The 27,961-nt window shown below is 40.7% G+C and overlaps 1 protein-coding gene across 1 annotated transcript in view; it reads left to right on the top strand.

The window, feature by feature from the left end:
- Positions 1-883: 883 nt before the first annotated feature.
- Positions 884-27,961, top strand: part of LOC139713175 (nuclear pore complex protein Nup160-like) — a 38,465-nt gene continuing 11,387 nt past the window's right edge. The window contains 24 exon segments of the mRNA XM_071624922.1: positions 884-989; positions 2,658-2,769; positions 5,681-5,888; positions 6,787-7,015; positions 7,456-7,534; positions 8,018-8,132; positions 10,563-10,727; positions 11,326-11,361; positions 11,363-11,502; positions 12,883-12,967; positions 14,773-14,841; positions 15,531-15,740; positions 16,975-17,040; positions 17,591-17,696; positions 18,921-19,086; positions 19,607-19,768; positions 20,702-20,852; positions 21,451-21,584; positions 22,506-22,760; positions 24,232-24,301; positions 25,306-25,521; positions 26,265-26,360; positions 26,822-26,916; positions 27,548-27,644. Of these exon segments, the coding sequence (XP_071481023.1) occupies positions 908-989; positions 2,658-2,769; positions 5,681-5,888; positions 6,787-7,015; positions 7,456-7,534; positions 8,018-8,132; positions 10,563-10,727; positions 11,326-11,361; positions 11,363-11,502; positions 12,883-12,967; positions 14,773-14,841; positions 15,531-15,740; positions 16,975-17,040; positions 17,591-17,696; positions 18,921-19,086; positions 19,607-19,768; positions 20,702-20,852; positions 21,451-21,584; positions 22,506-22,760; positions 24,232-24,301; positions 25,306-25,521; positions 26,265-26,360; positions 26,822-26,916; positions 27,548-27,644 (3,144 nt within the window). The 5' untranslated portion in view covers positions 884-907.

The raw sequence follows: 27,961 nt of genomic DNA, 5'->3' as shown, positions 1-27,961 counted from the left end.
TGTGTGTGTGTGTGTGTGTGTGTCATCATTGGTATTGGTACCGAAGGTCCGTTTTTTTAGTGACCGCACCCCCCCTTGAAAAATCCTGGCTACGGGCCTGCATACATACATACATACATTAATAAATAATAAAACCTAAAGGAATTATTAAGTAAATTACTAATAGCAGAGGCGGATCCAGGAATTCTGGAAAGGGGAGACACTTTTACAAAATTAAAGGGGGGGGGGGTGCATGCGCCCCTTGTTTTGTTCTTTTTATTTCTTTTGTTTTAACAAAAATAAGAGGGGCGCACGATAGACAAGTGAAATAAATGAAATGATATAGATAATAAGATTAATGTATGTATAATTGAATAAATGAATAATAAATCCTAAGCAAATGAATAAGTAGGGGCCTAGATATTTAGTTAATAAGTAAAATTAATAAGTAGATAAACATACAAATAAATAAATAAGTGAAAAAGAAGCCTGAAAAATATTTTTTTTTTTTAAAAGACAAGTTTTGTTGACTCATTTTGAAAGCCTCTTCAACCCAGCTGAGAGAGAGTGGGGAGGGGGTGCAGGAATTTTCACCAGGTTAATGAAAATGAGAGACGCAAAGATTTTACAGACGTACATTTGTAGGCCTACAATGCCCTACACATACATGTACATTTTTGTTGCTCTAGTTGACACTTACCTTAGGTTGGTAAGTGATATAGTAAAAAGAACTTTTAGTGAGGTTTGTTTGTTTGTTTGTTTGTTTGTTTTGTTTTGTTTGTTTGTTTTTAAAGTGAGTTAGGTAGTTAGGCGAAAAATCTCTTTGATAATACAGCGTAGTACATGTATTGTAACTGGAAGCGACACCCATTGCATGCAAAGAGATGCTGGTTTATGAGTCTAGCATGCAGACGGCGCCAAGTCAAACATGGCGCTTTCCTCATCGCTTCGAGAAATTCTCATTCTGAGGGGAGAATCACACCGATGGAAAGATTTAACGATCAATGCTGGTAATTTCAGCTCTTAGATATGCCGATAATGCCATGAAGGGTTTCACTACTATTACTGAATCGAGAGAATATCTTGAAAACCATAATTTCTTTGGGTCATTCTCTTCATATCACATGTGCGTTGCTGGGTCCAATCAATGTTTTGTAGTCCCACGTACTAAGAAAAGTTGACCGTGCACCGTGTCGAATGATTTTAGACAGACTGTGCTCTGATCTGAAGGCATTGAAGCTGCAGTCAGTGCACAGCCCACAGTGCAGTGTAGATTCTAAATATAGAATTCTAACGTTAGAGGTCTTTGGTCTGACGTTAGATATCTAAATTCAAATTTAAAGGGACTGTACAGTACTGGTTGACATGAGGATTCAGCCAGTGCAGTAGTAACGTTTTGCGAGATATTTGAAATCCCTCTAATAAGCTCTATGAAATACTAACTTAGAATCTAACGTTAGATCTTGTTTCTACATGTAATTTTAATGCAGTTAATAAAGAGTATACAATTCTGACAAATCAATTCGAACTCGAAGGGGAATCAAGGGTTTATTTAAATTTGATGGGAATTGGTTTTGAAATGACTGACTAAAATGCTGACGATATCTAAAAAACGAGGAAAAATAAAGCGATCCTAATGAAAGTTGTGGCCCGTCAATTTTATTAACCTTGTTAGTAACGGTTAGGTCTATCGCTTTTTGGGATATCTCGGCCAATTCAAGGCCAATTCTCATCAAATAAATTGTTGAATCCTTCTTGAATTTGAAATTACATGCTCTTTCATAAGAGGTTTCTCATTGAGTTATTATCTCACCAAAAAATGTTATAAAGCTGTTAAGTTGGCTGTATACCATGTATACAGATGTGGTACAGTATAACCGGACGCCATTGTGATTCTGGGCGCATTGTATGTGTAATAATGACATTCTAATTTCTACACGCATGGGACTTTGCAGACATGATACAATTGTAACCTAGGCCCTACTACTGTACTAATCAAGGGGCAGATGCAGGCACTTCTGTATGAGACAGGAGAAAGGCTACAGGCTGTTGATTCAAAACACAAATGTTGCCTAACTCTTCATTCAACGAGAATTAAAAAAATGAAGAGAAAATTCGAAACTTTTTCATTGTTGTTGATAGTGCTGACCTGTGTGAAGTAGAATAGAACTTGGACTAGATGTGTTATGTTGATGTAAGGAGGTTTATTTTTATTTTATTATTCATTACCACAATTGCACAACATGCACAAGAAGGTCATGCTTTGATCACAGTATTGATACTGGAGTTTACAGTAGCCAGTCATAGTAGATAGTTTCCTCTTGAAGAAAAGATTGTTGGAGATCAAAGAGAGAGCAGAGAGAGAGAGAGAGAGAGTGTGAGAGTGAGTGTAGTTTCATTAATGTATGAATTTGTTAGATGATGACCCTCTGTTCCATGTTTGGGCCAACTTGGGGTTAACCTGCTCGAAACTTTCCTCAAACTAGTTGGTGAATTTCAAACATTGTCAAATATGCAAAAACAGAAGTAAAAAGAATTGTGTTAAGCAAACTCTTGGAATCCTTCAAAAAACAAAAAAAAAGTAAAGTAAAACAAGTATTCTTGCGAATATTCGTTTTAAATAATTTGCTTATTGCTTATATTTTGTTTTTTTTTATTTTTCAAAATCAATTCAATAGGAGGCTCTCAAGGTGTCCTACAGGATGTCAATGTTGCTGATAGCGCTGGCGGCTTCGCCTTCAAGGACAGCAACAAGGTCAACAGTGTCACCGCCAACAGGTTCATCTACTGGTGAGTTCCAGTGGGTCCTGATCGCGCACTGCCAACCTTCGGACAAAACGCGCCCCTATCTTACAACACGCAAGCCCCATAGAACACAATGGAGTCGCGCGCCTACGCTGTTTTGACCCCGCGTTTTGTGCTAAAAAATCGCATTTATTGCAAAATCCCCGGTCCATGCCGCTATCGAATCCTAACAAATTTGGTATCATATGAAAGAGGAAGTTTTGCTCCATAATCTATCAAAGCGCTGGTACATGACTCCGACGATAAATTGGTGTAAATGTCGTTAGAATCACACCTATCTCGATATCTCGGCGTCTGCTTCGCTACATGTACCAGCGTGTGGCATGCGAGTAGTTTAGGATGTGCTGAATCCGATGGCGAGGTCGGTTTTTCGCTAGCTCCACGTCTTGGACCGGGGATATTGCCTAGAAGATACCCCTTGCAATAACTTTTTGATCTCAGCGAACGTTTTAGGCGTGGCTTCGTATGCAACAACCATAGTAACGTCCGAGCAAATACGCTCATACATATGTAAATCTACACGCATTCGCCGCCACATGGCGCGCATGCAGCTAGCTCGCGCGCTGTGTGTGTGTGTGTGTGTATCTCACAGACCTGCACGTGTAGGTCAGCAGTGTGTCTACCGCCGCAAGGTAGCCACGTAGCTACATACAATGTACTGTAGTTCGCTAGATCGCTGTGTGTGTGTCTACTTACGAGTACGTGCGCGCTCGCACACCTGTGCCACTGAAAACAGTGACTGAGCTAGCTAGCGAGCTGTCACGTTGCTTCGCTTGCGATAGTTCTACAGCACTGAGTTCTATGGGGTTACGATTGCCCAGCATTACATTCACAATGTGCATGTATGTATACACGCTCGTAAGCCACCTGGCGCATAAGTTTCATCGTAGTCAAAGTACATGTTCTATTACTGGATTGATAATGATCATAACAGGTCCTACAATGTATGAGTTAGCAATCCAAACGAATGACCATGTAGAGTCATATTTATTTTTTTAATACTTCAATAGAAAAGTGCACTAACGATGCACGAGTTACAGTCTTTCTCGCGATCTTATGCAGCACAACAGATAGGCCTAGGCTACACAACGCACCATATCAGGCAAGTCAATTGTGAAGCGGTACCGCGGTGGAAGGTAGGTACAAATACCGATTTTTTCGACTGAACTTCCAATCGACAAAAAAGGGCAAGCAACGATTTTGGAAGCTATACTCTTCAGCCACGAATGGTGGTAAAGTGGCATTCATGGCTAAATAGCCATATAACATTTTCACATGAACTGCCATATAGATCTCGACAGCATCGACGTGTTATGTAGTCGTCGCATTCAGTAGCCAGCTGTGTACGTGTGTACACACGTACGTAGTGTAGCGCATATAGTGCGTGTGTACAGTGTGTAGGTAGTAACAATAATACACTCAAATGCACGCTCGCTAGCTCGTCCGCCGATGTTGGCTGGGCCGGAATGCATGCGCTTCGTATTCATTCACAACGCTGAGCGCTGTATACGTACGCACAACATGTATTATGACGACACGAGGGGGAGTGGCTTCTGCGCTGGTTACGCGTTTTAGCAATCCGCTGTACGCTCATTAACCGGTTGCTGGCGATCTGCACGCGAATGCTACTTATCGGCCTTGTTTGCAAACATGATTTGGACACATTTTCGTGCGTGCTCGTCAAAAAAAAGTTGTAATATTGCAGTGATTTGAAAGTTGAATTTCTCGAGATAGAATAATTATTTTGCCATGAAATTTGAAATATATGCTAATGACATATTTTTCTTTCATATGAAATAGTTTATAATCCACCTTTTATAGAATTTCAAAAGTTGCAAAAATGCTACAGACACCCAGTCAGTTACTGAGTACTATATGTACACCAAAAAGGAAATCGAAGCAAAAGTGATTGCAACAGACCCGTTGCCAAGCTGTATACACAGGTGTTTCGGTTGGTATGATTCTATACATAGGTGCATTGAGACGCCATTTTTAAAGCGTGCTTGAGTGAGCCTGATCGTGCCTTGAAATGAGACTAAAGTTTACATCTCTGCTATACTGAACCAAGTCGGGAAGCATGCTATGGTGGACCACCTTTAGTTTCCCCTGTGGTAGGATGACAACTAAATACTTAAAGGAATACAATCTGGTATAACAATACTGGTGCCGGTCCCATGATCCCAGACCAGTGAAAGTCACCGTTGGGCTGACATTTTTCAGGAAATGCTAAATTTACTGGTCCGACATGACTGCTAAAAGATATATAGCATTGTAGGGGCTAGTTAAAAAAGAAAATAGAACCAGTAGATTTTTTATTTAGACCAGTCAAACAAGGAAAAAGCCGTGTATCTAATGGTCTGACAGGGACAGGGTGGACCAGTAGAAAAAAAAAATTGTTAGTGTGCAGCCTTGTAAATAGTATGCTAATTTGCCCTGAAATATTGAGGCCATTATTGAGGTGTCCAGTATGAGCCATGCTTTTTACGAGGGACGCTGAACACTTGCTGATCAGAGCCAGACGATGCCACCTTGGCACTGGACAGTCTGGCTTGCTCCAGCATGGTACACTTTGTTGTGGGGTACGATTTGCGACTTGAGATGGGCCATAATACACTAAGCCCCTTGTCACCAAAAATATAAGATGACTACTGTTGGAAAATGTTGATATTTTTTGATGAGTTATGAGACACTTTTTCCTGTTCTTTATTAAATAACTGCTCTAATTAGATGATTTTTGTACCATTTACTTTTTATGTAGATTGTTGTTTATTTTGTTCAGTCATAACATGTCTTTGAATCCTTGATAAGAGGGTGATTTGCCAAAATGGTTGAAAAGCAAAACACCATAAGATTACATACATGTATGTGACTTGCTCTTTTCTTCGCATCCAAACAGGTGCACGTCTCAAAACCGTGTGGAGCTGGTGGAGTGCTCCCTCAACCACAATCTCCATGGCAACGCCCTGCGGCTGAACTTCCAGGGATCCCCCATTATCCCCCGGGTGTCCATCCATGAGACCCACGCTCACATCGTCGTACTCGTGGCCACGTTTACCACCGTCCACCGCCTTGCCTTTCCGCACCCAAACAAGCTCACCAAGTTGGTATGTTTCACTTTTCACCAAAATCTTGAACGTCTCAGTGCTGAAGCAATATCGATTATATGCTGATATAATACAGTTTTGTAAAGCATGTCTTCATCATGACAAAATGATGCAAATCATTGTCTCTTTAACACAAAGCAATTGCTTTTTTTCCCCCCGCCCCAAACAATTTAATACCATGTTGGTGGGGGATGGACAAACTGGTTTTATACCATGCCATTCAGTGCATACATAATTATATATTTGCCTTCTCAAGACTCATTCCTGGGCCATTCAGAAGACATATCTGTGGCTATTATTTCATGGAAAGATTAGTGGGTGTTACTGTGTAATCTGAGACCTACAGTGTATCTTGCTCCTTTGAGCTTAATACAGAGGGCGAGATAAACTTTGTTTGCATAACATTGCAAGGCTTATTTTAGGCTGACTTTACTGAAACTGACTTCAGAAAAGGCAAAAATGATGAAGCAAATGAGTTCAGGAAAAGAAAAATGTATTTCTTGTAGACTTGTATTGAAAATATTTGATAATATTTCCGTCAAGTAATTCCTAAAATTGTAGTGTAAAATCCTACATGTGAAGTCTCATCAGCAGATGTTGTAAAATTGAATATTAGGGACTTATCAAATCTCAGTATATCATATTAAAGAAAACATTAGACTATTGTTTTTATATCTCCCGATATCTGTTCCCATATATCCCTACTCCCTGTCCCTTCCAATGAATTTACAATTCTCGCTCCTTCATATATTTCATGGCACAAACAAAAATGTAAACAGATGAATACCAACGAGACAAAAAGGTCAAATTGCCTGTTACTCTGGGGTAGCACAGCAAAAACTGTTGTGTAGTTGAACTCCTGGTTCCAAAAAGAATTACTGTTCTCACTACCCTGCAGGAGTCAAGGCAGCATGGGACTCCTGATCTCCCATCCATCTTCGCTGAGGCGTCTGTGACCGACTTCCGCGACCCTTCCAACATCCATGAAATCGCACAGTCCGGGTCGCAGCCGTACGAGTTCCAGGCGTGCGGGTCGTGGCTGACCGCGGAGGGGGAGGCTTGGTTTGCCCTGGCCGCCCGCAGCGGCAGTCTGGTCCTGGTGAAGATGGCTCCACTCGGTTTGAGAGGTTGGAAGTCTAGCCAAGATATTTGCCTTGCTGCTTTTTTTTTCCCCTTCCATTGCTTAGTTTTGCTCCGTTAGAAATCAAAATATGATAAAGTATCACCAAAGACACAGATATTGTTTCGATGGAATTGAATTGAACTAAATGATGTATTGATACAAAAGAAGCAGTGGATGTTTGTAAGCATACAACCACAGGACTGATGATTGTAAGTTCTTCCTGAAGGACTGCCTAATGGTTTACTCTAGTTGCGATTCTTTGGCTGTAAGTATACATAAACAATCGGTTTGCATGGTGAAGTCTGTCCAGAACTCTTGTGCTACAAGTCATACTTGGTATTTGATGGATTCAAATCTAAGAATTGCTGGCGTGATCGAGCCCATGAGCAGAAAAGGGCAATGGTAAAAATACAAGTTCAGAACTTTTACTCTCGACACCCACAGGAATCACCGCCCAGCATGAGGTGAGGGAATCTTCCATTATGGAAAGACTTTGGACCGGACTGGTGCCCAGTGCCATCAGGTAAGCCAAGCTGTGACCAAAAAAAAAAAAAAAAAAAAATGGAAACAACTACAGCAACAGCAGCAGCAGCAACAACAACAACAACAACAACAACAACAACAACAACAACAACAACAACAACAACAACAACAACAACAACAACAACAACAACAACAACAACAACAACAACAACAACAACAACAACAGCAACAACAGCAACAACAACCCTCCACCAAAAGAAACAAATTCACAAAACCAAACACACAAACACACACACACACACACACACACAAATAAAAACCCGCAAAATGATAAAATATCTTTAGAATTATTTGGAACAGGTTGTCATGTTGTACATGTATTTAATGGTAAATTCAGAGTAAAGTAGATTCACGTCTTGAAGAATGCAACGTCTGTAGTGCTGACTTTATCTTTAATATTTATTTCTTGTTTCTTTTTCTTTTAACAAAGTATTTTGGCATAAAATCTTATTCCTTTGTCCAGGAGGGGCCAGGACGCTGTGTATCTGGCCCAAAGTGTGGCCGTCCGTCCCCTTGGCCAGGACCTCATGGCCTTCTGTGTGTGTCGGGACCACAAGCTGAGGATATGGTCCTGCAAGGTACGTGTCTTAACCCACCAGATACGTCATATTCTTTTATTTCTGTATTCCTACCTTCCTGGAAGGGTTCCATGGCATTTGCCAGCGACAATTGCTCCCATGAAATTTTTGCACGCTAAACCAAACATAAATTCTACCCACAAACATAACCCTAATCCTAATCCTCACATCAAACTAAATGTAAAACCCTATCATAACCCTAAGCCTAACCCTAAGTCCTTGGAAATAATAAGACAGGAGCAATAGTCACAGGAGCAAATGTCGTGTCACCTCATGGAAGACATTTATATTGACCCTTTATTGTATTTTGTTTGCAAGAGCAATGCTAATGGTTGCATCATCCTTTTTTTATGCCTCCGCAACGAAGTGGCCGGAGGCATTATGTTTTCGGGTCGTCCGTCCGTCCGTCCGTCCGTCCGTCCGTACGTCCGTCCGTCCCGTTTTGTTTTTGTCGATATCTCAAGAACCGTGTGGTGGTTTTACATCAAACTTGGTATGAGGGTATATCCTTGGGGGATGATACTTTGTGTGGATTTTAAGGTCACAGGGTCAAAGGTCAAAGGTCACAGGTTATTTTGTGAAAAAAAATTTGAAATTTCATGTTTTTCTCCATATCTCGCAAATGGTTCAAGGTATCTTCATGGAACTTAGTATATATGCTTGTACCGATGGGCAGTGATTATCTAGGGAAGTTGGGGTCATGGGTCAAAGGTCAGGGGTCAAAGGTCAAGGTCAACTCCTCAAAATATCACTACTTTCCTTAAAATGCAATATGCCTGAAGGGTTTTTTTTTTTTTCAAACTTGATGTATGGCATGTATTACCCAATATATATTTTTGGGGAAGTTTCTTGCCAAAAGGTCAAAGGTCAAGTGAAAGTGCTAAATTGCACTTTTTCCTCCATATCTCGAAAGTAACTCAAGGTATCGTCATGAAACTTACATATTTATGCATGTTCAACCTAACAGTGATTCTCTTTGGAACTGTGAGATCAAAGGTCAAAGGCCAGGTTTAGATAATGCTATTTTCCCATTTGATACTGAAATTATGCTTTTTCTCAATACCTTGAAAATTACTCAATGCATAGACTTATAAAAGGGTCAAAAGTCAAGTAAAAATCATCAGTTCCCCAAATACCTGCACTCTGACATTTTAATCATTCATCCAATTGAACCTAGTTCTAGAAAAAGTGAACATTCAGCACATTTGTGTCAAACCTGTCATTTTAATATTTTGCCAATTGTGTGAAACTGTCATCACACATTGTCAAGACATTGTACTATAGACCTATTAGGAGAACCATGCATTATGGCGGAGGCATATCAGTAGCCGTAGCGATATATCTAGTTTTGTAAGATCGATTCAATCAAATTTAGTGGTCGGTCTTATTTGTCACTTGTGTGCATCACAAATGCACAGTTGAATCATGCTTTGTTTACATTCATAAAAATATTACTTCTGTGACATCACAATGGATTACAACATTTGATTACATAATCAGCAAATATATGGAATATTCTATCATATTGGTAACCGTAAACATATCACCCACTGTTGTAGCATTCTGGGAATTGTTGCCCAGTTTTGCCCTTTCATATTTTTTCTTCAATTCTCAATGTAGAATTCCTGTCTTCCAATAAATTTTCTTCCTATCATCCTTCAACGTCCGTGTGTCTCTCCTGTGAATTTGGTAGGGTGAAGGTTGCTCTATGCTAGTGGACATCTTTTGAGTTCCTCACCCATAAGCCTTCATCCCATCCTAATAATAATGGTTCTTCTTGTCATCGCTTCTTTGTTTTGGTATGTTGCCTTCAGCTTTGATTTGCCTGTTATGGTGTTTAGTCTCTCTTTCTCTTCATCACGGCAGAGCTGTGGTGGCTCAGTGGATTAGACTGCAAGCACTCAATCACAAGGTCCCGGGTTCAAGTGCCCCGTGGCTGCAACAGTTGTGCCCGCAACAAAGCCAAAGTGCTTCTTCATTGCCTACACATATAAGTCCTTCAGTGTGAATTTTATAGACCTGGTAGTGTTGGAAGGGAAGGTTGGCCTGATGGAATTGATCATAATTTGCTGCCAACCGGGGTACATTCGAAAACCGCGAATAGCGCCAGCCTGCAAGAGTAGAATTGGCCGTCAGCAAATATGTGCTTCAAACTGTGCGCCCATTGGTTACGTCCGACTCCTGTCAAGATTCCTTGGCTGTATGTGTGGCTACATAGAGATTAGTGATAAAAATGTTTATATTTCATTACAGGGATTTATGAATATAATATCCCAGTCAGCCAGACTTCCCATTACATGGTATTCTCAGGCTACCAGGTCTATGAGCCATCTGTCAGTGGAGTGGTCACAAAAAAACCCCAAACAAATGAATTTGAAAATTAAACCTATACCATCTTCTTCGTTTCCATTTTTACATGTGACCCTACAGACTCTGACCTGCCTCTTGACCTCCGACCTGACCAGCTTCCTCCCCGAGGGTCTGGGCGGCGGCGAGGACCAACCGATCCTGAGGCATGAGGTACGGCTGGTTCAGCGTTCAAGCTCCCACAGCCTCACCCTGGGCGTCTTCCTGGCGGTGGCTGACCTCTCCCTGGTGAGTGAAACCAAGATAAAAATGTTGGATTGACACCAGGGCTCAACATTAGCAGTATTCTGAGGCCAACCTGTGGCCACTAAAAATTAATGCCAGGCTACCAAATTTGTCGAAAGGCTATTTGTTGGTGGCCTGATCTGGCAGCTATACATTCAAAATGAATTTTTATGTTTCTTTTTATTTTTAGGCACTACATTTCTTTTTCCGGCCAAAAGAATTTCAATTTCATAGATTTTTGTAGCCCTGAAAGGATCATTAGAGAGAAAAAAAAAAGTGTTGAGCTCTGGACACACAGTCAGTACATAAAAATTCCAACTATTACTTCTTCTTTTTTGCAGTATTTTGTACTGTATTTACCCCAAAAACTGCAAGTTCCATAGAAAATACTGTTTCTTTTCCCAAAATTGTATACTACACACATATGTATTTCAGGAAAGGTAGAAATACCATTTTAAAAAAATAGAAATATGTAAAATATCCCTTGGCTAAGATTCAATCCACATATACTGTAAAAGTGGACATTTGTGCGTGAGTAAGTCTGTACCTGGCTGAATGAGATGAATTTTTAGACTTATCAGTTGTTCATTTTCCTGCCCAGTTTCTTATTTTGGAGCAGCAGTGGCAAGATGGCCAGTACCCGCCTGCACCATGTGACCACCCTCCACGATGTCAAAGGTCAAACCCTGGTGGACTTCACTCTGACCGCGTCGCACCTCCTCGCCATGTGGGTGCTGCCGGATGGAGGCACGGTTGTCAAGGCAACGTGCTACTCAGAGTGAGTGCCAGTGGGTGGTAGGGCCTTTGTGTGCCCAGTAGAGTCCTGTATTATACTTTGAGGTATTATTGGTGCAGCAAAATGACTATCGACTTGGCGACAAAATCCATGAAAATATATCTACCAGAAATTTAATGGCGTATACAGTAAATACTATGTGTGCATGTAAGATTCCATATATTATAATTATTATTATATCACGTAATACGACCTCAAAGTGTGTACATCTATTAAAGAATGGGTAGCGAGAATCTTGCGATCTCATTGGTCGGGAGCTATGTGTTAATTTTGTGCTGGCCGCACGCTGAGTCACAGTGGTAAGCATGTTATTGCGCACTTGTAGCAATAGTACGCGCACTTGTAACAAAGGTTCGCGCACTAAGCAAGCGTTCGCGCACTCAGTATGAGACGCCTATTGGCTAAAACAATCATGCATCAGTTTTTACGGGATGCATGGTTCTGAAGAAAAACCATGCGTCCAGTAAAAACTGATGCATGGTTTTCGGGCTCTCATGTATGGCAAGCCAAAAGGAAATGCGTCCAGTAAATTTGTCATTGGGTAACACGATAGAAAAATGGGTTTTTGGCAAGAAAATTACCCATTCTATAAAACAGATGACACACATGTCTTTTCGTGCATCAGTCAGAATATAGTGTGCATGCGGTAACTATGGAATTTAGCCTAAACCCACGAGGGGAAGCCTCGTGGGTTAAGCATTCCATAGTTACCTTGTGCACACAATTCCGCCTGACGCTCTCAGACCTGTGCGTCATTTGTTCACTATCGCACATTGATGTTTTACGAAGTTCTTTGTCTGTGTATACATATGTGTGTGTGCCACTGTGTAAGGAATTAATTCAGATTAATTGCTAGCCTCTTTGAAAGACCCACTTACTGCTGTGTGAGCAGAGGGTCTTCACACGAGACTAGTCAGTGCACCAGGGAGAGGCAAGCCCTCGTAGAAACACCTTTAGAAACCTGTCAGCATTTCGTGTCCTGGTTTTTTGAATAATTAAAAATTGCTCCCAGCGTTACCAACCAGCATTTAACAACATTATGATGGATATATGGAGTATAGTGGTCACCGCTTTAAAATGATCGGGAGGGGTCAGGGACAACTTTTTCTCCCATTCAAATGGATGAGCATTGTATTTGTATCAGTCAGAGAGACCGTCTGAACTCTTCAGTTAAGACAATGCACCTGTTAGACTTCTCTCCAGGCTCATGAAAATGCTCTCATTTGCAGATCACAAGTGATTGCTCATGCTCACACATCTGTTTCTGCCTCATTAAATAGTGTATGGGCCTTGGAAAAAGGCTAATTAGCTGCTAAACTGCACCAATGAGTCCACCTTTTTTTCTCTCTATGGTCATTTCAGACCTGGTCAAGAAGGATGGCAGCCCACGTACCTTGAGAATGACCAGCTGACCGACATCCAGGTCTCCTCGTCCCTTGACCCCAGGGTAAGTCCACTCTGTAACATTCTGTGTGACTCGAAAGTGTTCTTTTTATAGTAAGTAGAGAAGGAATTATATCATCTGTCACAATTATGCCTGTAACAACTTGAAGATAGATACATTTTATTTAGAGTTGACATTGTGAAATATTTTTTGAAAATGTATTTCCCATATGTAATGTGTGTCATGTTACAATTTTTGTCGCAAATATGTTCTTTTTTTTCCCAATCTGAATTTTCATTTGGTCTCTTTGATTTTAGTGTTTTGTTTGGTGTGTGTATGGTTTTATTGCTGTACAGTCAAACCTGTCTATAGCGGTCACCCAAGGGAAACGGAATAAGTGGCCCTTATAGACAGGTGGCCGCTATAGATAGGTTATCCAACTTTGCGTATATTGCCTACAAATGTACATGTATCATCGTTGTATATGTGACCGTGCACCTCAAAACGAACATAAAGTCGCACACACTGATTTTGCGTGAGGACTGAAAATAAGTGAAATGGGTCAACCTAGCCGAACTTGACTTTTTCATATTTTCTGAAAGAGCGGGTCTTCTTTTACATTATCCTAAAATTTGGTATCATAAAACAGAATGGAAAGTGTGTTTTCTTAGCAGTTTATCTAAAACATTTTTGGTAGAATAGTGTGATTAGGTGTGTCTTTAGAATTCCTTTTTCATTTCTGAAAAACCTTGTCCACACTCTTCCCTTCCCACTCTAATAACTTTTGAAAGGATAGTGCTACTGCTTTGAAAGTTGGCATTAATTATGGAAAGAATGTGTTAATGAGGCATGCTTAATTTCAGTTTAAGCTGGTAATCCCTTCATTGTTACTACTCTGGTGGTTTACTTCCTGTTTTTTGTCCCATTCATGGCACAGCCAGCACGGTTTGGTAAAGATTAAGCGCTTGAATAGACACTGTACTTCAGAGCCTCTTTTCTCAGTTCACACTTTTCCTCAGTTTGTGCTTTCTTTCCAATATTTAGATAGGTTAGGAGAGTCCATTTGATTTGAGTTATACATCATTTTAAAGCTTAAAGTCTGCTCTTTCAGAATATGGTCTTAACTAAAAATTCATGTCTGGCGACTTTTTGTTTGTTTTGAGGTGCAGGGTCACATATATCTATAAATACCGGGTACGTACATGTGCATATTATGTGTGTACGTATACACATGTGTTTCATGCATTGAACAATGCCGGTGTTCTTGGAATAATTATTGTTGCACAGTAGCATGTGTACAGTTGTGAAGGAAGCTTGATATACTAAATGCGCGATGAATGCAGCGATGGCGATCACTGAACGTTGCCCATGAATGACTGGCACGGCTACTAAAAGCAGAAAAACGCGCTGAATTATCAGCTCTTTGGCCGCTATAAAGAGGTTAAAAACTACCGCGGGAAACAAAATTTGTGGCCGCTGGCCGCGTTAGACAGATGGCCGCTATTCACAGGATCTTTAACAGGACTTTTCTCTTGGGGGGGATTTTTCAGTGGCCGCTATAGACAGGTGGCCGCTATATAGAGGTGGTTGCTAAGGCAGGTTTGACTGTATGTCAGTTTTTGTTTTTTTTTTTTATTGTACAGTATACAGAGGTTAGCCCAGCATTGATACAATTTCGTAGAGAGGGGTGTCATGGGTGAATTGTCTTGCTTTATAAAAACAAGTGCTATGGCAAGGCTTGAACATTCAACCTTCCTAGAATGAGAGAGTTTTTAAACAATCCACTAGGCCACACCGTACACATGCTGGCTCAAGGTCTGGTATAGAGGATTATGTGCATCACCCCTTCATTTTCCGTCTTCTTGCAGGAGGCGTACCTCGACCACATCTTCAAGCCTGGCAGGTTCTCAGTTCAAACCATCCTCAAGGCTCTACATGTAAGTATGAGCACACACACACACACACACACACACACACACACACACACACACACACAAATATGAATGTGTACCGAAACATAAAGTTTCTTGACAACATTTCTAGTGCAGATTTTTCACCACTCTTTTTTTTTTCTGTTTGTGACTTTCAAGAGGTGATTCTCTTTGATGATTGTCCTGTAAGTTTTAAGATGTTAACTTGTCCCATTTTCCTCAAAAATATTAATTTATCTTGTCTCCTTTGTTGCTATATTTGCTTTGGAGGTAACATGCTCTTCAATGCATAATAGATTACTATAAGCAGCATACAAGTATATGTAGCGAGTTGAAATTTTTTCATGAATTGGGACTTCCCATAAATTTCACTAGTGGTTGAAATCCCGATCAGGGAGTAGTGAGTGGCAGAATGTCCCCTTGTATGTCACATTCGTGCCGGGATCAGAGTTCTATTAGCACCTAGCTTGCGACATTTGCAAGAAAAAAAAATTAATGTTGTGAAAAATATGGCATAAAATGTGGGCCATGTTTTATGAAGAGTTAAGATTGATTATAAAGTTGATTTCTATGATAGGTCTGTGGCAGCCTGTGTGTTAAGGAAATTTAAAATCGATTTGATCTTTCATAAAACAGGACCCTGTTCTCTTAATGAGTCGTCCTGTAGCTCTTAATGATAGCATTCTTTGTTGCAGACATACAGCCGCTCCACGGGGACAGACGTTGGTAGCTTGATGGACGTGGACCTCCCGGACCCTGCCGTACTCCGGCAGGATGCCTCCATCGTCGTGGAAACGGAGATCCAGCAGCGAGTTGGTGGAGGAGAGGTCTCCCAGGGGGAGTACAGACAGCTGGTGGAACAGAGCATGACTAGATTCCTGGACTGCTGTGTGGAGTACCATCAGGTATAGTTGAAGAGTTTGATAGCTTAATGTGTTAACTCTTTCCCTGGAGGAGTATAGGCAGATTGTGGAACAGGGCATGACCAGATTAGATTCCTGGACTGCTGTGTAGAGTACCACTAGGTACAGTTGAAGACTTTTATAGCAAAACGAGTTAACTCCACTCATGTCAATTTGAGATATTTAGGATCAAACCTGGTGAGAAACTAAGAATATAGGAAATATTGGATATTTTTCAATCACGACTTCAAGAATTACTATTCCATGTTATTCAACGAGTGAGGTATCTAGGAAAGGTTTTATTTTGCTTTGTTTGCTGATGGACTTACTTTGAAATGTTAAAAAATGGCACATAAACTATTATGCAGTCAAACCAATGACATATAGGTATGCTGGTGATATTATTGTGAGATTTTATTTTAAATTTCTCAAAAATGAAGGCTTTAGACAGAGATGTCAACCCTCCCTGATTCTTCAGGAGACTTCCTGAAAACTTCAATATTTCTTCATGGCAGGAGAAGCAAATACAACAATCTTCCTGATTTTGGAATTATCTTTTTACGATTGAGATGCTTGTAACACACAAGTGTTATCTCCCTGATTGCGCTTTGGAATCTCCCCTATTTCTAAGGATGAGTGTTTGCAGCCATAGTATGTTACTTGCAAAAACTTAGTGAAAAGTTTATATCTGTTTCACAGGCGCGTCACAGACGTATTATGGAATTTCAAGGGATAGTAGGGACGATCCAGTATGTCTTTTATGCTTTGCATACTTGAGTGAAGTGCAATATCTATGCCTGTGTCTTCATTTCTTTATACCCATATATCCATAATGCAGGGCTCGACACTAACTTCATTTTTCGGTGGCCCGATGGGGCCACCAAAATCATCAATTTCAAATTTTTGGTGGCCCGAGAGAAAAAATTGGTGGCCCGGAAAAAAAAAAAAACATTGATAAAAGTCCATTTTTTAAAATAAGTCGCACACTCACTGCATGCATTTATGCATTTCCGGGGCAAAAAGTTACAAATTTATTGACACACTTTTCAAAAAATTTTGGTGGCCCGAGGTGGGCCACCAAATTTGCCCTTTTCTGAAATTTGGTGGCCCGACCTTCATTTTTGGTGGCCCGATTGGTGGCCCCGGGCCACCGGGCCACCGTTAGTGTCGAGCCCTGTATAATGTGCATTTCTCCATTTCCTCATATGTTATCTTTCTGTATTGTTCCACACAACAGGTTGCGAATAAACCGTTGGGGCTCTTCCTGGACACAAACACGAGCATGCCTTGCCTCATCAAAAAGGTAAGTCTACTGACTGTCTGTGTAGCTAAGGTTGTGATGATATATTAGGATGTTTGGACACAGGAAATGAATACAAATGAAACAAATGGGAGGAAAGATATATTTATGTTGAGGATAGTAAATGATGAAAATAGTGAATTTAAGCTTCACATCAACATTTCAAAATACATTTTCACTTTATACAGTTATCTTCAGTGGCATCATATTTGTATCTGTACAAGTATCTTTAGGATGGGTAATTAATAATAATGGCTACTTCTACATTTTTTTTTTTTTTTTTGCGCAGTGTGATAGAGGAGAAGTATAAGAATACTTACATGGAAAGGAAGGTATAAAGTGAACTGAACATTCTCTGTGCAATTAACTGAAAGGATTGGTGAGCAAAATGCAAAGGTTAATTTTGACCAGTATGGTATCTCAAAATAACGATGACATTTTCATATGCCTCCTTCCTCCTCCTCCTCCTCCTCTTCCTCTTCCTTCTCCTTCTTCTCCTTGTCTTCATTTCAACAAAATCATTCATCAGACATGTTTGTTTCTCTTCCCACAGAATCTGGTGTCTTTGCTCCAGCCTGCTGGAATTATTGAAGATCTGTACCTTGGGGGCAGGAGCAACTTTAGTTTTGAGGAGCTTGACATCGTTATGGAGGATCAGGGTGAGAAATCAAACGTCCTTCCCCCCCACCAGTTTTTCACAATGGTGTGGTCAGACTGGCAAAAGATCGAGAAGTTCAGCATCGGGAAGTCTTTGCGATGTTTTATCGTGCGGTCACACTGGCAGCCAAACTTGGATCAAGAAGTTTGGGTCGTTGGTACGCGCGCGCAAGAAAGGAGAAAGAGTGCGCCGTCCGATGGCTAGTGATAGTGATGTAACAACGCACATCTGTACATGACAATGGCCTCGCACTTTGGAAACGCCACCCGCAAACATATTGAGAAGTTTGGCGGGGGTGAAGGAAATATCCCTAGTTGGAGTGGAAGTTTCGCAAGAAGTTTTGCGAAAAGTTTTGCGGGAAGTTTGCGGTCACGCTGGCAAAACCTTAAAGGTTGCGAATTTAATCTTCTTGATCTTTTGCCAGTCTGACCTCACCTACTGAGAGTTTTTTATGAAGTGTCCACCACTGAAAACACTTTGAAGCAGAGTTGGGGCTTAAAGTTTACATCGTGCTTGAGTACAGCTCATAGTTGTGCAAGACAGTCTTCAGTAGTCTTGTAAAGATTGAGAGTCGAGATATGACTCAAGATGCTTGTCAAGAGTCAAGTAAAAGCTCTATAGTCCAGTCATGATGCCGGGGTCAAGAGTCAGAGTCAAGAGTCAAGTCAGAACTCCAGAGTCAGGTCATGGTTCAAGAATGCTAGTCACAATTGAGAATCAAGTCAGAATTCCTGAGTGAAGTCATGATTGAAAGTCAAGTCAAGTCAGAATTCAAGAATTAAGCCGTGATTCAGGGTGAGGGGGCGATTCCAGGGTCATGGTAGCATTCAAGAATTTAGTCAAGATTCAAAATTTTACCTACATATGAAAGGGAAAACAGGTTTCAGGAGTCACTGAATATTTCTTAGTAAAGTATTCAGTCTAGTCAAGAGTCAATATTTATGCATTGAGTGGAAATTTAGGAGTCTAGCCGTGGGTCAAGTCAAAAACAAAATCAAGATTGAATCGATATTTGAGAGTCAAGGAAAGACACAAGAGTTTCATTGAATTTAAGGAATTATTTTTTAGTCAAGATTCAAGAAGCAGTAAGGCAATTCTGTGAAATCAGAACCACTTGCAGATATTAGCTCTCATATCCCATGTGGTGCAAACACACACACACACAAAAGATTTCTATTATCATCAAATTTTTGTTCGTGTATTCCTGGATTTGTCCCATCCCCAGACCCTACCCTGTTGCAGGACATCCAGGCTTTACAGACGTGCCTCAGACTTCTGGTCTCGGCGGTCCCTACTGCCGAGATGGTACGGATCCAGGACCAGCTCCTGCAGTTGGAGAGACCCATAGACCTGGCCCAGGAACTTGTAGGGAAGATCCTGACCCAACAAGGGTGAATGCTACACTCACTATCTGATTCGCTTTCCTTTCTTTCATACATTCCTTCTTTCTTTCTTTCTTTCCCTCTCCTTCTATCTTCCATTCTTTATTTCTTTCATTCTTTCTTCTCCACTCCTCTTGTCTTTCTTCATTCCTTTCTTACTGATTTGTGCTTCTTTCCCTTCCTGTTTTCATTCTTGGTCATCTCTACTTAATCGTTGAGTTAATTCTATTTCATTGCACTCATTCGAAACTCAAAAGAAAACCTACAAACTGTCATGGACTATTACTCTTGCACAGATTCATGTAGTTTAAGATGAATCATTGCTGATGTGTAGTTGTAATGGTTATATACAACCAGTTATTTGCTATTACTGTTATCATTATCTTTATTATCAGTATTATGATCATCATCATAACTATATTATCATTATATGATCATCCATTGTTGCTGTCATTCATTGTCATCTCAGCCATTATCGTTGTTATTGCTATTAAATCGAGATGATGACTGCAATTGATGCATACTGCAGGATGGCGAGTCAGGATTTCAGGGAGAAGCTCACCCAGACCCTGGCCCAGATCTCTGATCCAGTCCAGGTCTTGAGAGCGATCCTTACCTTTCTGGATGTAGCCGAGGGAAGCCCAGAGGATCTTCTCTTTGACATTGGTAAGAAAAAACAAAACTTTGAGGGGTAACTCAACCCGCTTTTCCTAAATTTCTTGTGGAGAAAGTAACAATGACAACTTAAACTTTGTTTCTTATTCGCAAGATGCTACATAATTGCTGGGCTGATTGCCAGGGGGCAAGTGAAAACCAAAGTCGGGCAAGTGTTTGTATAGCAAGAAAAAATGTTTGCCCGAATTAGGCAAGCAAATACTTGTGAAGCCACCTGTTTTCACTCCCCCCCCCCCATAACCAACAAAGTCATCCACGCAGAAGCCCAAAGATAATGACGGTTTAGTGAGGCAAACTATACTTTGATTTTAGCAACTTTCCAACACTTGAAACAATGCAATGAAACACTGATACTTGATCGAACCAAGTTTGTTACTTCATTGTGTGTTAGTATGAGAATCAACATGTGCTGTTCATGCAAATGATATTGTTTTATCACGCCCTTGACGTACAAGTGTTTTTTTTTTTTTATATAATTTTCGTTTAGACTTTAAAGTTCATGCTTGGGCAAGTGTTATGCAACCATTAAAAAAAAAAATGGTTATGCAGCACCCTGTTTTCAGCTCAAATGAAAAAAAAAGAAAAAGAAGAAAGAATTTGTATGTATTTTGCGGGATATGACAAAAACGTCAGCAAACTTGACCAACATTTCATGTTTGTGTTTGGAGTTTGGCCATATTTAAGACCTTCAGAACACTCAAATTTCTTCAAAATAATGATTCTTGCTTGAGTTGTGTTATGGTGACTTTTGACATGCATTTGAATGTAAAAGTTTGCATTGAATGCCAGTGGCAATTTGCAAAAAATTCATGCTGCGAAAATTGGCTGTCAAATTCAGTTGGTAAAAATTTCATGCTGTGAAAATATCTTGCTTTACAGAACTCTTTTTCTCATCAAGTCAGTGTAAACTGCAATAAAGCTTTATGCCCACTTTTGCAGACGATCTCAGAGAGGGGATGGGCCCCGCCCACCACACCCTTGGGAGTGGCCTGTCTGCGGTGTGCCTGGCAGCAAGCGTGGCCAAGCTCTCCCAGCTGCGGCTGGAGCTCCTGCAGTTGCTGCTCGTTCTGGAATGCCTGGTGCCTAGACTGGGCTCACAGGTCAGTGCAGGTTTTGTGCACAGTGTGCTGGGTACTTTCTGCCCCAGTATGTGGAGATGGGATTGTGCACCACTCTGATTGTTGATTTACTGTATGAAAATTTAGGGGGCGGGTAATTTATGCAAGCATTTAGTTTACTTATCGGCTTGCTGGCATAGTTTTTGGGCACTTTCTGAAACCTACCATATTTTCTTAATTCATGCAATGACAAATTGTTACCTAGATTTAGTAAACATGATCCAAGAAGAGTCCTTTAAGCAATTTCATGTTTCAAGTTGAGTGTAAATCTTGGGCAATCATTTCACAGGTTGCCTAAATTTTTACTTTGTTTTACATACCTGTAATGTGATTGGTTGAATAAAATACAAATTCCCTTCATATTTTTTAAATGGTCATGGTACTGGATCAAGGGATACTGTTGATATTGGCTCATTCACAAAATCCAAGGACTGGTGCAGATGGATCCTATTGTGGAAAAAGAAATCTCATCCATGTAGCATTTACCACTCTGCATCTCATCACCAGCTACCATCATTAGCTATGGTGGGAGAAGAAATCTCTTGCCTGTAACGCCTACCACTCTCTATCCCATCTCTAGCTGCCGTGGGCCACGGAGCGTACAGAGACTCTAGTGTGTGAAGTGATACCTGAGACCTGCAACATTCTGCAGGCCTACCACTCTCTGGTGTGGGCGTCCACCTGTTCATCGTGCCCAGCTCAGAGCAAGATAGTGTGAGTCCCTTCTGCTGTATGTGCCAAATATTTCGCACATTGTAGTTAGGGGCCAGAGCATATCATCAAAGAGAGCTATCCTCGAGATTAAAGGTCCAGTTTACCCTTGGGAGCAGCAATTTAAAAAATGTTCAAGATATCACATTTGATGCCTATGTGTAGGTCTGTTGTATAACAAAACATCCTATCATATAAAATTTCTGCAATAAAGCCTAAAGTATAAGGAGATATCAGTATTTTTCTTGATAAACCATAAATGTAGACGGTTTAGTCTGGAAACATTTTTATTCTAACTATTGTTCTTATTTTGTGTATGTAACAATACTTAAAGGGATCATACAGTTTTGGTTGAGACCTAATTTCAGGTTTCTAACATTTTTTGGTGAGATAATGAGAAACCTCTTATGAAATATGAAAGAGCATGTAATTCTATGAGGAATTTAATGTTTATTTGATGAAGATTGGTTTTGAAATGGCTGAGATATCCAGAAAAGAGCTATTCTAATAAAGTGTTGGACCCACACTTTATTACGATCGCTTTGTTTTACTTTGTTTTTGGATGTTTCATTCATTCCAAACCTGAATTTCATCAAATAAACTTTGAATTCCTCTTAAAATGGTATGCTCTGTACTATATCAAAAGTGTTTTCTTGGTATCTCGCAAAAAGTTGAAAGCCCAATTCTCATCTCCACCAATACTGTACTATCCCTTTAACATCGATGATACGGATTCAAATCTTAACAGTGGTTGTTTCTATCCCTAACTCACTTTCTAGAATGTATTATAAAACACTAATGCTGTTTTTTTTTTTTTGTTTCATCTGCAAATGGTAAATTATGCCTTTTAGGATCACCGTCAGAATGTAATTATTAGTAATTAGCCTGTTAGCCATTACTCCTGTTATTTCTTTTGTTCTCCAGTGAATTCCATTTGAGGCAGATGGCAGTGCTGGAACTCTCATCTCATGGTCCCTCTGGGCTGATTGGCCAGTCGCACCCCTCAGCTGTCCAGTCGACCGGTCCAGCTTCCCCTACCCTGGTTGAGCTCTTCCTGCAGGGCATTGGTGGAATGAGCGTCCGTTCCATTCTGGCCAAGAGGGGTAGCCGTAGGCAAGAGGGACTGCAGAACTGGGGGAAATTGTACCCAGCTGCCTTGAGGGCTGTCACCCAACTGATGTATCCTTTTTGTGTACAACTTAAACCTCTCTGTGACAGGGACTGTGGACAGTGTGTACAGTACTATGGGGGTTTGTATGCCTATCAGCACTCATAGCACACAAATGAAGACCTGAATATAAGAACGACCCAAGTCCAATTTTTGGCCAAATTCAGTTTGACATGGGAAATTGTAGCTTATGCATGGACTCATCTTGTGTATAAATGATAAATCCTAATTACCTCCGGAAGTGTCTGAAATAAATGAGTTAAATCTTATATGAATGTAAGAATGAAGGTCTTGGGTCAGTCTTACATTCATATTATAGCGCCCTCTCTCGTCCTTCTCTCATCTCTATAGCAGAATATCATGTGTATGGATCAAAGAACGACCCAAGTCCATATGATTCAAAGAACGACCTAAGTCCATCACACAAAATGGCCTCTCCACAATTAATGCAAACGTTAATTGTCATAATAATATATGTTCTAATTTGTATATACAATGTTGCCTTCCCATCACAGTTACAGTTTCTGTAAATGGAATATTATTGGACAAGTAAAAAAGATATGAAGTTTTTTAAAGTTTACTCGAAATGGTCTTCCATGGACTTGGGTCGTTCTTATATTCAGATACTCAAATAGCAAAGAGGTTTTCAATGTTTTTTTCCAAGTGGTAAATGAATCAATGCATTTTTTTCTTAACCAAAAGTCATGAGAGGTTGATTAACAATGCTGTTCTAGAAGGTGCAATGTACATATATGTAATTCTGGGTATACCTCCCTTTTTTTTTCCCTCTGATTTTTGGCATATTTGATCGAAATGCGAATGAAGTAATCTGTAGGCAAGAAATTGTAAACTCCCATGTCTAGATAAGGAGAAAAATTAGGCGTAATCCAAACTAGATTTGTGCTGGCCCTAGTCAAGGACAGACAAGGTCAAAGGCGAGGTACCTCATTTCTGAGTTATCTTTAAGCTACCCAGCTGATCATTTCTCCCATAACATGAACAGTTGTCCAAGCATTTGAGGTGTCCATTGCATGCATGGCTTCTCAGCAATTCCATTCTGAATGTTAACAACTATAGTCTTGATATCTTTGTCTCTTGTGGGCAAGTACTTCTTCATTGGTCCTCTGTAACACAAGCTTTCCGTAACTTTAAAGGGATGGTATACACAGATCTCACAACCATACTGAATTTGGAGGAAAGAATCTGAATTTTGACCATTCCCAGCTCTTATTTCAACAGGAGTTTCCTATTTTTCTTTGTAATTGTACTACACACTCCTATGGGAAGTGATCTTTCCTTTCTTACTTTTGAGCCAAGTCATCCCTATTTTCAGTCAGAAAGGTTGGGAGGTCTGTTCATTTTTTTTTTTTTTTTTTTTTACCACCACAACGTTACGATGCATTGTGCATTATGTCAAGGAAAAAAATGAAACCTCGTGTGCAGTGCTGTTTACATTTTCTTGACCTCTGACCTCTCAAACAGCTGGCCAATCAGTGCTAATTTCCTGTTCCCAGAATTCCTGATGACCAAGTGTCAGTACACCCAGCTCCAGGTAGGATTTGTGGGTGCTTGTCCTCATTCCTCAAATTCAGTGGCTTTGCTTACATTTTTTCACTATGGTGAAAGATTGCGAGGTCTTCTCAAAGTTTGCTTGTCCATTCACTCTGGCAGCAGAGGGGAAATTGTACCCAGCTACAGAGAGAGCTGTTACCCTGAACTCATGTATCATTTTTGTGTAACTAAACCCGTTCCATACTGAATTCTGAAATCCCCATAGACTTAATACATAAACCATAGGTTCCCTTGCGGAACGGGTTAACCCCTCATCCGACAAGAATTAAGGGATTATCAGATTAAGCTGAAGTTGAGCATGCTTCATCAACACATTCTGGTCAAAATTACAGCCAACTTTCAAAGTAGTGGCCTTATCTTTTCAGAAGTTATGAGAGTGGAAAGTGAAGAATGTGCACTCAAAATGTGAATTGTCACAAGTGCTATGGTACAAGATTTCTTACAAGATGGAGGGCGAGGGTGAAAACCAAGACATTTGTTTTTATACAAGACGCGTGACGTTGTGGGGTGTGATCCACGCCAGTTCTTTAATTTAGTGTGGAAATGGCAACCATATTTCTCTGACAGGTGAATACTTTTACATTCTAGTGTGGCACAGTATCATTGGTCGTATGAGAAAGTGATCGATTGAAGCTGTTGACAGCAGTAACTTGAGTGACTGAATGCATGCTTGTGATTGGTTGAGTGTATGGTAAAGGCATGTGTATTGTGACATCAAAGGCCCACAATGGTGCAAACAGTATGAGGTTATTATGAGCCTAACATGGTAGTTGGTGTAATTGGTGTCCAAAATTGTTCGACAGAAATTGCAAAGCTCAACAACGGCAGCAGCCAGTGGTACTCTGATAACTGTGTGTCATGTGACGAGCAATTGACCAATCGAATGGCTAGAATGTTTTTAGGTGTTGTGTGAGTCAAATTTAGCAAAGTGATAAGAATGTGTTGGCATCGTATGATTATGTTTTGCTCCCTCCTGTCTCCCAGGGATACGTGCGGTTGCTGTCGCCGTGGTGCGAGTGGAATGCTGCCTCGCGCCAGTTCCTGCTGGGCCACTCCTACCTGAACACCGGCGAGTCGGTCAAGGCGGTCAGCTGCTTCCAGCAGGCTGCCCAGCGGGTCGGGGCAGAAGACTTCCTGATCCGCCTCCTCCGCACCACCGACCTCCAGGGGGAGAAACTTGAGACACTCTACCACTTGAAGGTAAGGTCAAAGGTCAGAGGTCACAGGTGAGGGTCAGACGATGCAAGTTTCTCCTGATTCGTCAACGATGTGTCCACAATTTTACCCTGAATGAGAGCAACATAAAACATCAGCTGAGAATTAAAAGGCCCATAAATTTTGAAGTTTGCAGTTGTTTTCAGAGGGCCTGTCAATTTTTAAATGCGATAGGGTTTTTGAAATGTTTACAGAGCGCTACACTCAACTCAGTTCACATGTTCTTATGGTGCTAGAATAGAGCTCAACTGATTGTTTTATGTGTCCAGCCTGTGGCTAGCAAAATACTAGTAAGATATTGGCTGAGAGTGAAAATGTGATCGGGCATTCATTTTGCCAAAAGAGCAGAAAATCCAACATTCTTATTGTTCCTCCGTACTGGGCATACTAACAGTCAGCCGCAGATTTTTACAGATAGAGTGTACACCATGGAGGGCAGAATGTTTGATGCTGTAGTTAAGTACAGTTGTTCATCTTCATCACTCATCAACCAATTAGAAGCAATGGTACGCCACATTTTTAAAAAAATACATGTAAAACAGATAACACATCATGCCGAAAAGCAGCAGTTGGCATTACACACGATCAATAAATGTGGGGGGCACAAAACACACTCGTAACTTGCAAAATATTGGAAGATCATCCTACTTGTATGTGCAGAACCTCTGCTGCAGTGCTCTTGGTGATTTGCTAAACTTAGTTGATTTCAAATCTGCTGTGGTTCAAAGGTCATCGGACTACTGGAGCAGTTTGAACTGAGGGAGCTCGTCATCTCGCTGGCCAAGACGGCGCTGAGTGCTGCGGAGCAGGGAGATCCAAATGTGGTGAGTGGAGGAGCTGTGTTTGGATCGCTGTCTTATTTACTGTGTATGATTGTGTGTGAAGGGACATGTAAACTATCATCCTGTTGCTGGGTGAGCAGATGTTGCAATAACGTACATTTCCTGTAGACACCTCCCCTAGCACACTCAGGACCAGTCTTGGATGGGTTACAGTCTGTATGTTCTGAGCCCTTGCCTCCACTGTCTTTCGTACCAAGTCAATTGCATTTGCTGTCACATGCCTAACCATGATGACGATGATGACGATGATGATGATGAAGATGATGATGATGATTATGATAATGATGCTGATGATGCTGATGATGCTGATGATGGTGTAGTACTAGAAGTAGTGTACTTTTATGAATACTACTGCTTTTGGAAAGACAGGTAATGTTATTACTTGTGTATTGATGTTAAGACCCAAAATTGTTTCTTTTTTCTCCCTATCTATGTGAATCCAGCCCACTCTTTGGTCCAAGATCTTTAAGTATCACCTTGAGCTGGGCCACAATGATGAGGCCTACTCTGCCATGACCTCCAACCCTGACCCTGAAAGGTGAGAGGTCAAAAATCAAGATTCTACTGCTCTTACTTTAACACAGTCAACCTTGCCTACGTTGAATCTACAGTGTATTTGGGCTTATGTGGGATCAAAATTGATAGAATATAAAGAGAATTGGACTTGAAAAGACCTTCAACTTCGGTTATTATTTGACTTTAATATGCCAGGTCAACTTAAACAAGGTTGAATTTACATTCTTTTGAGATGCCACATTAGTGGTATTTAGCCACCATAATGCCATAGTCTTGCATGGTGTTACGATGTAGAACTTATCGTTGCAAAGTATTTGACTACGCAAATATGATGTAGCATTTTCAATAAATAGACAAAATATGTTTGAGGTATGGGACTAGGTGCATTTTGTTCATGCAGTACTGTGGATTTACGTATTTGTGTGGATGCTACTTTTCTCTTGCTAGGAATAATTTTTTTTAGACAGAAATCAAAACTCTTGTTGCGATCTTGACTGGATTATGGCAGCTAAGTTTTTGAAGAAGAGAGATATAGATTTATTCTAAAAGGTAGCAGTGCCTCGTTTGAAGAACAAGTGGTATTTACACTGGTAAAGGGTTTGTGTGTTTGTCTCCTGTTGTACAAATCTGCGTATTTGCTTGTTATACGGCAGGCGTCGTGACTGTCTGCGGCAGTTTGTCGTCGTGCTCTGCGATCGGAAACAGATGAAGCAGCTCTGCCAGTATCCTTACATCGACCTACATGACGAGGTGAAGTGATCCTTCTTTGCTCTCCCCTCACCCCCCATCTATCATACCCGACTCTGGAGTAATCACCCCCTGGGCAATTACCCCAGACCCTTCCCCTGACTCTTCCCCTAATCCTAATCCCGTCCCCTGACCCTTCCTCTAATGCTAATCCCGAACCGAATCTTAACCCTAACCCTAACCCAAACTCTATGCGCTAACCTTACCACTAGCCAGTATTTAGTGGGTGGGGTGGGGGGTAATTGCCTCGATACGATCATACCCATTCCCAGTAGGAAAGTTGTGAACTGTGAACAGAGAGGGCGCTATTACACGCCAGA

The sequence above is a fragment of the Diadema antillarum genome, unplaced genomic scaffold (assembly GCF_040938485.1).
Source record: "Diadema antillarum isolate AM-2024a unplaced genomic scaffold, OU_Dant_1.0 seq00001921_RagTag, whole genome shotgun sequence".
Taxonomy (NCBI): domain Eukaryota; kingdom Metazoa; phylum Echinodermata; class Echinoidea; order Diadematoida; family Diadematidae; genus Diadema; species Diadema antillarum.
The sequence above is the reverse complement of the archived record's forward strand: the minus strand, read 5'-3'. Positions and strand labels throughout refer to the sequence as shown.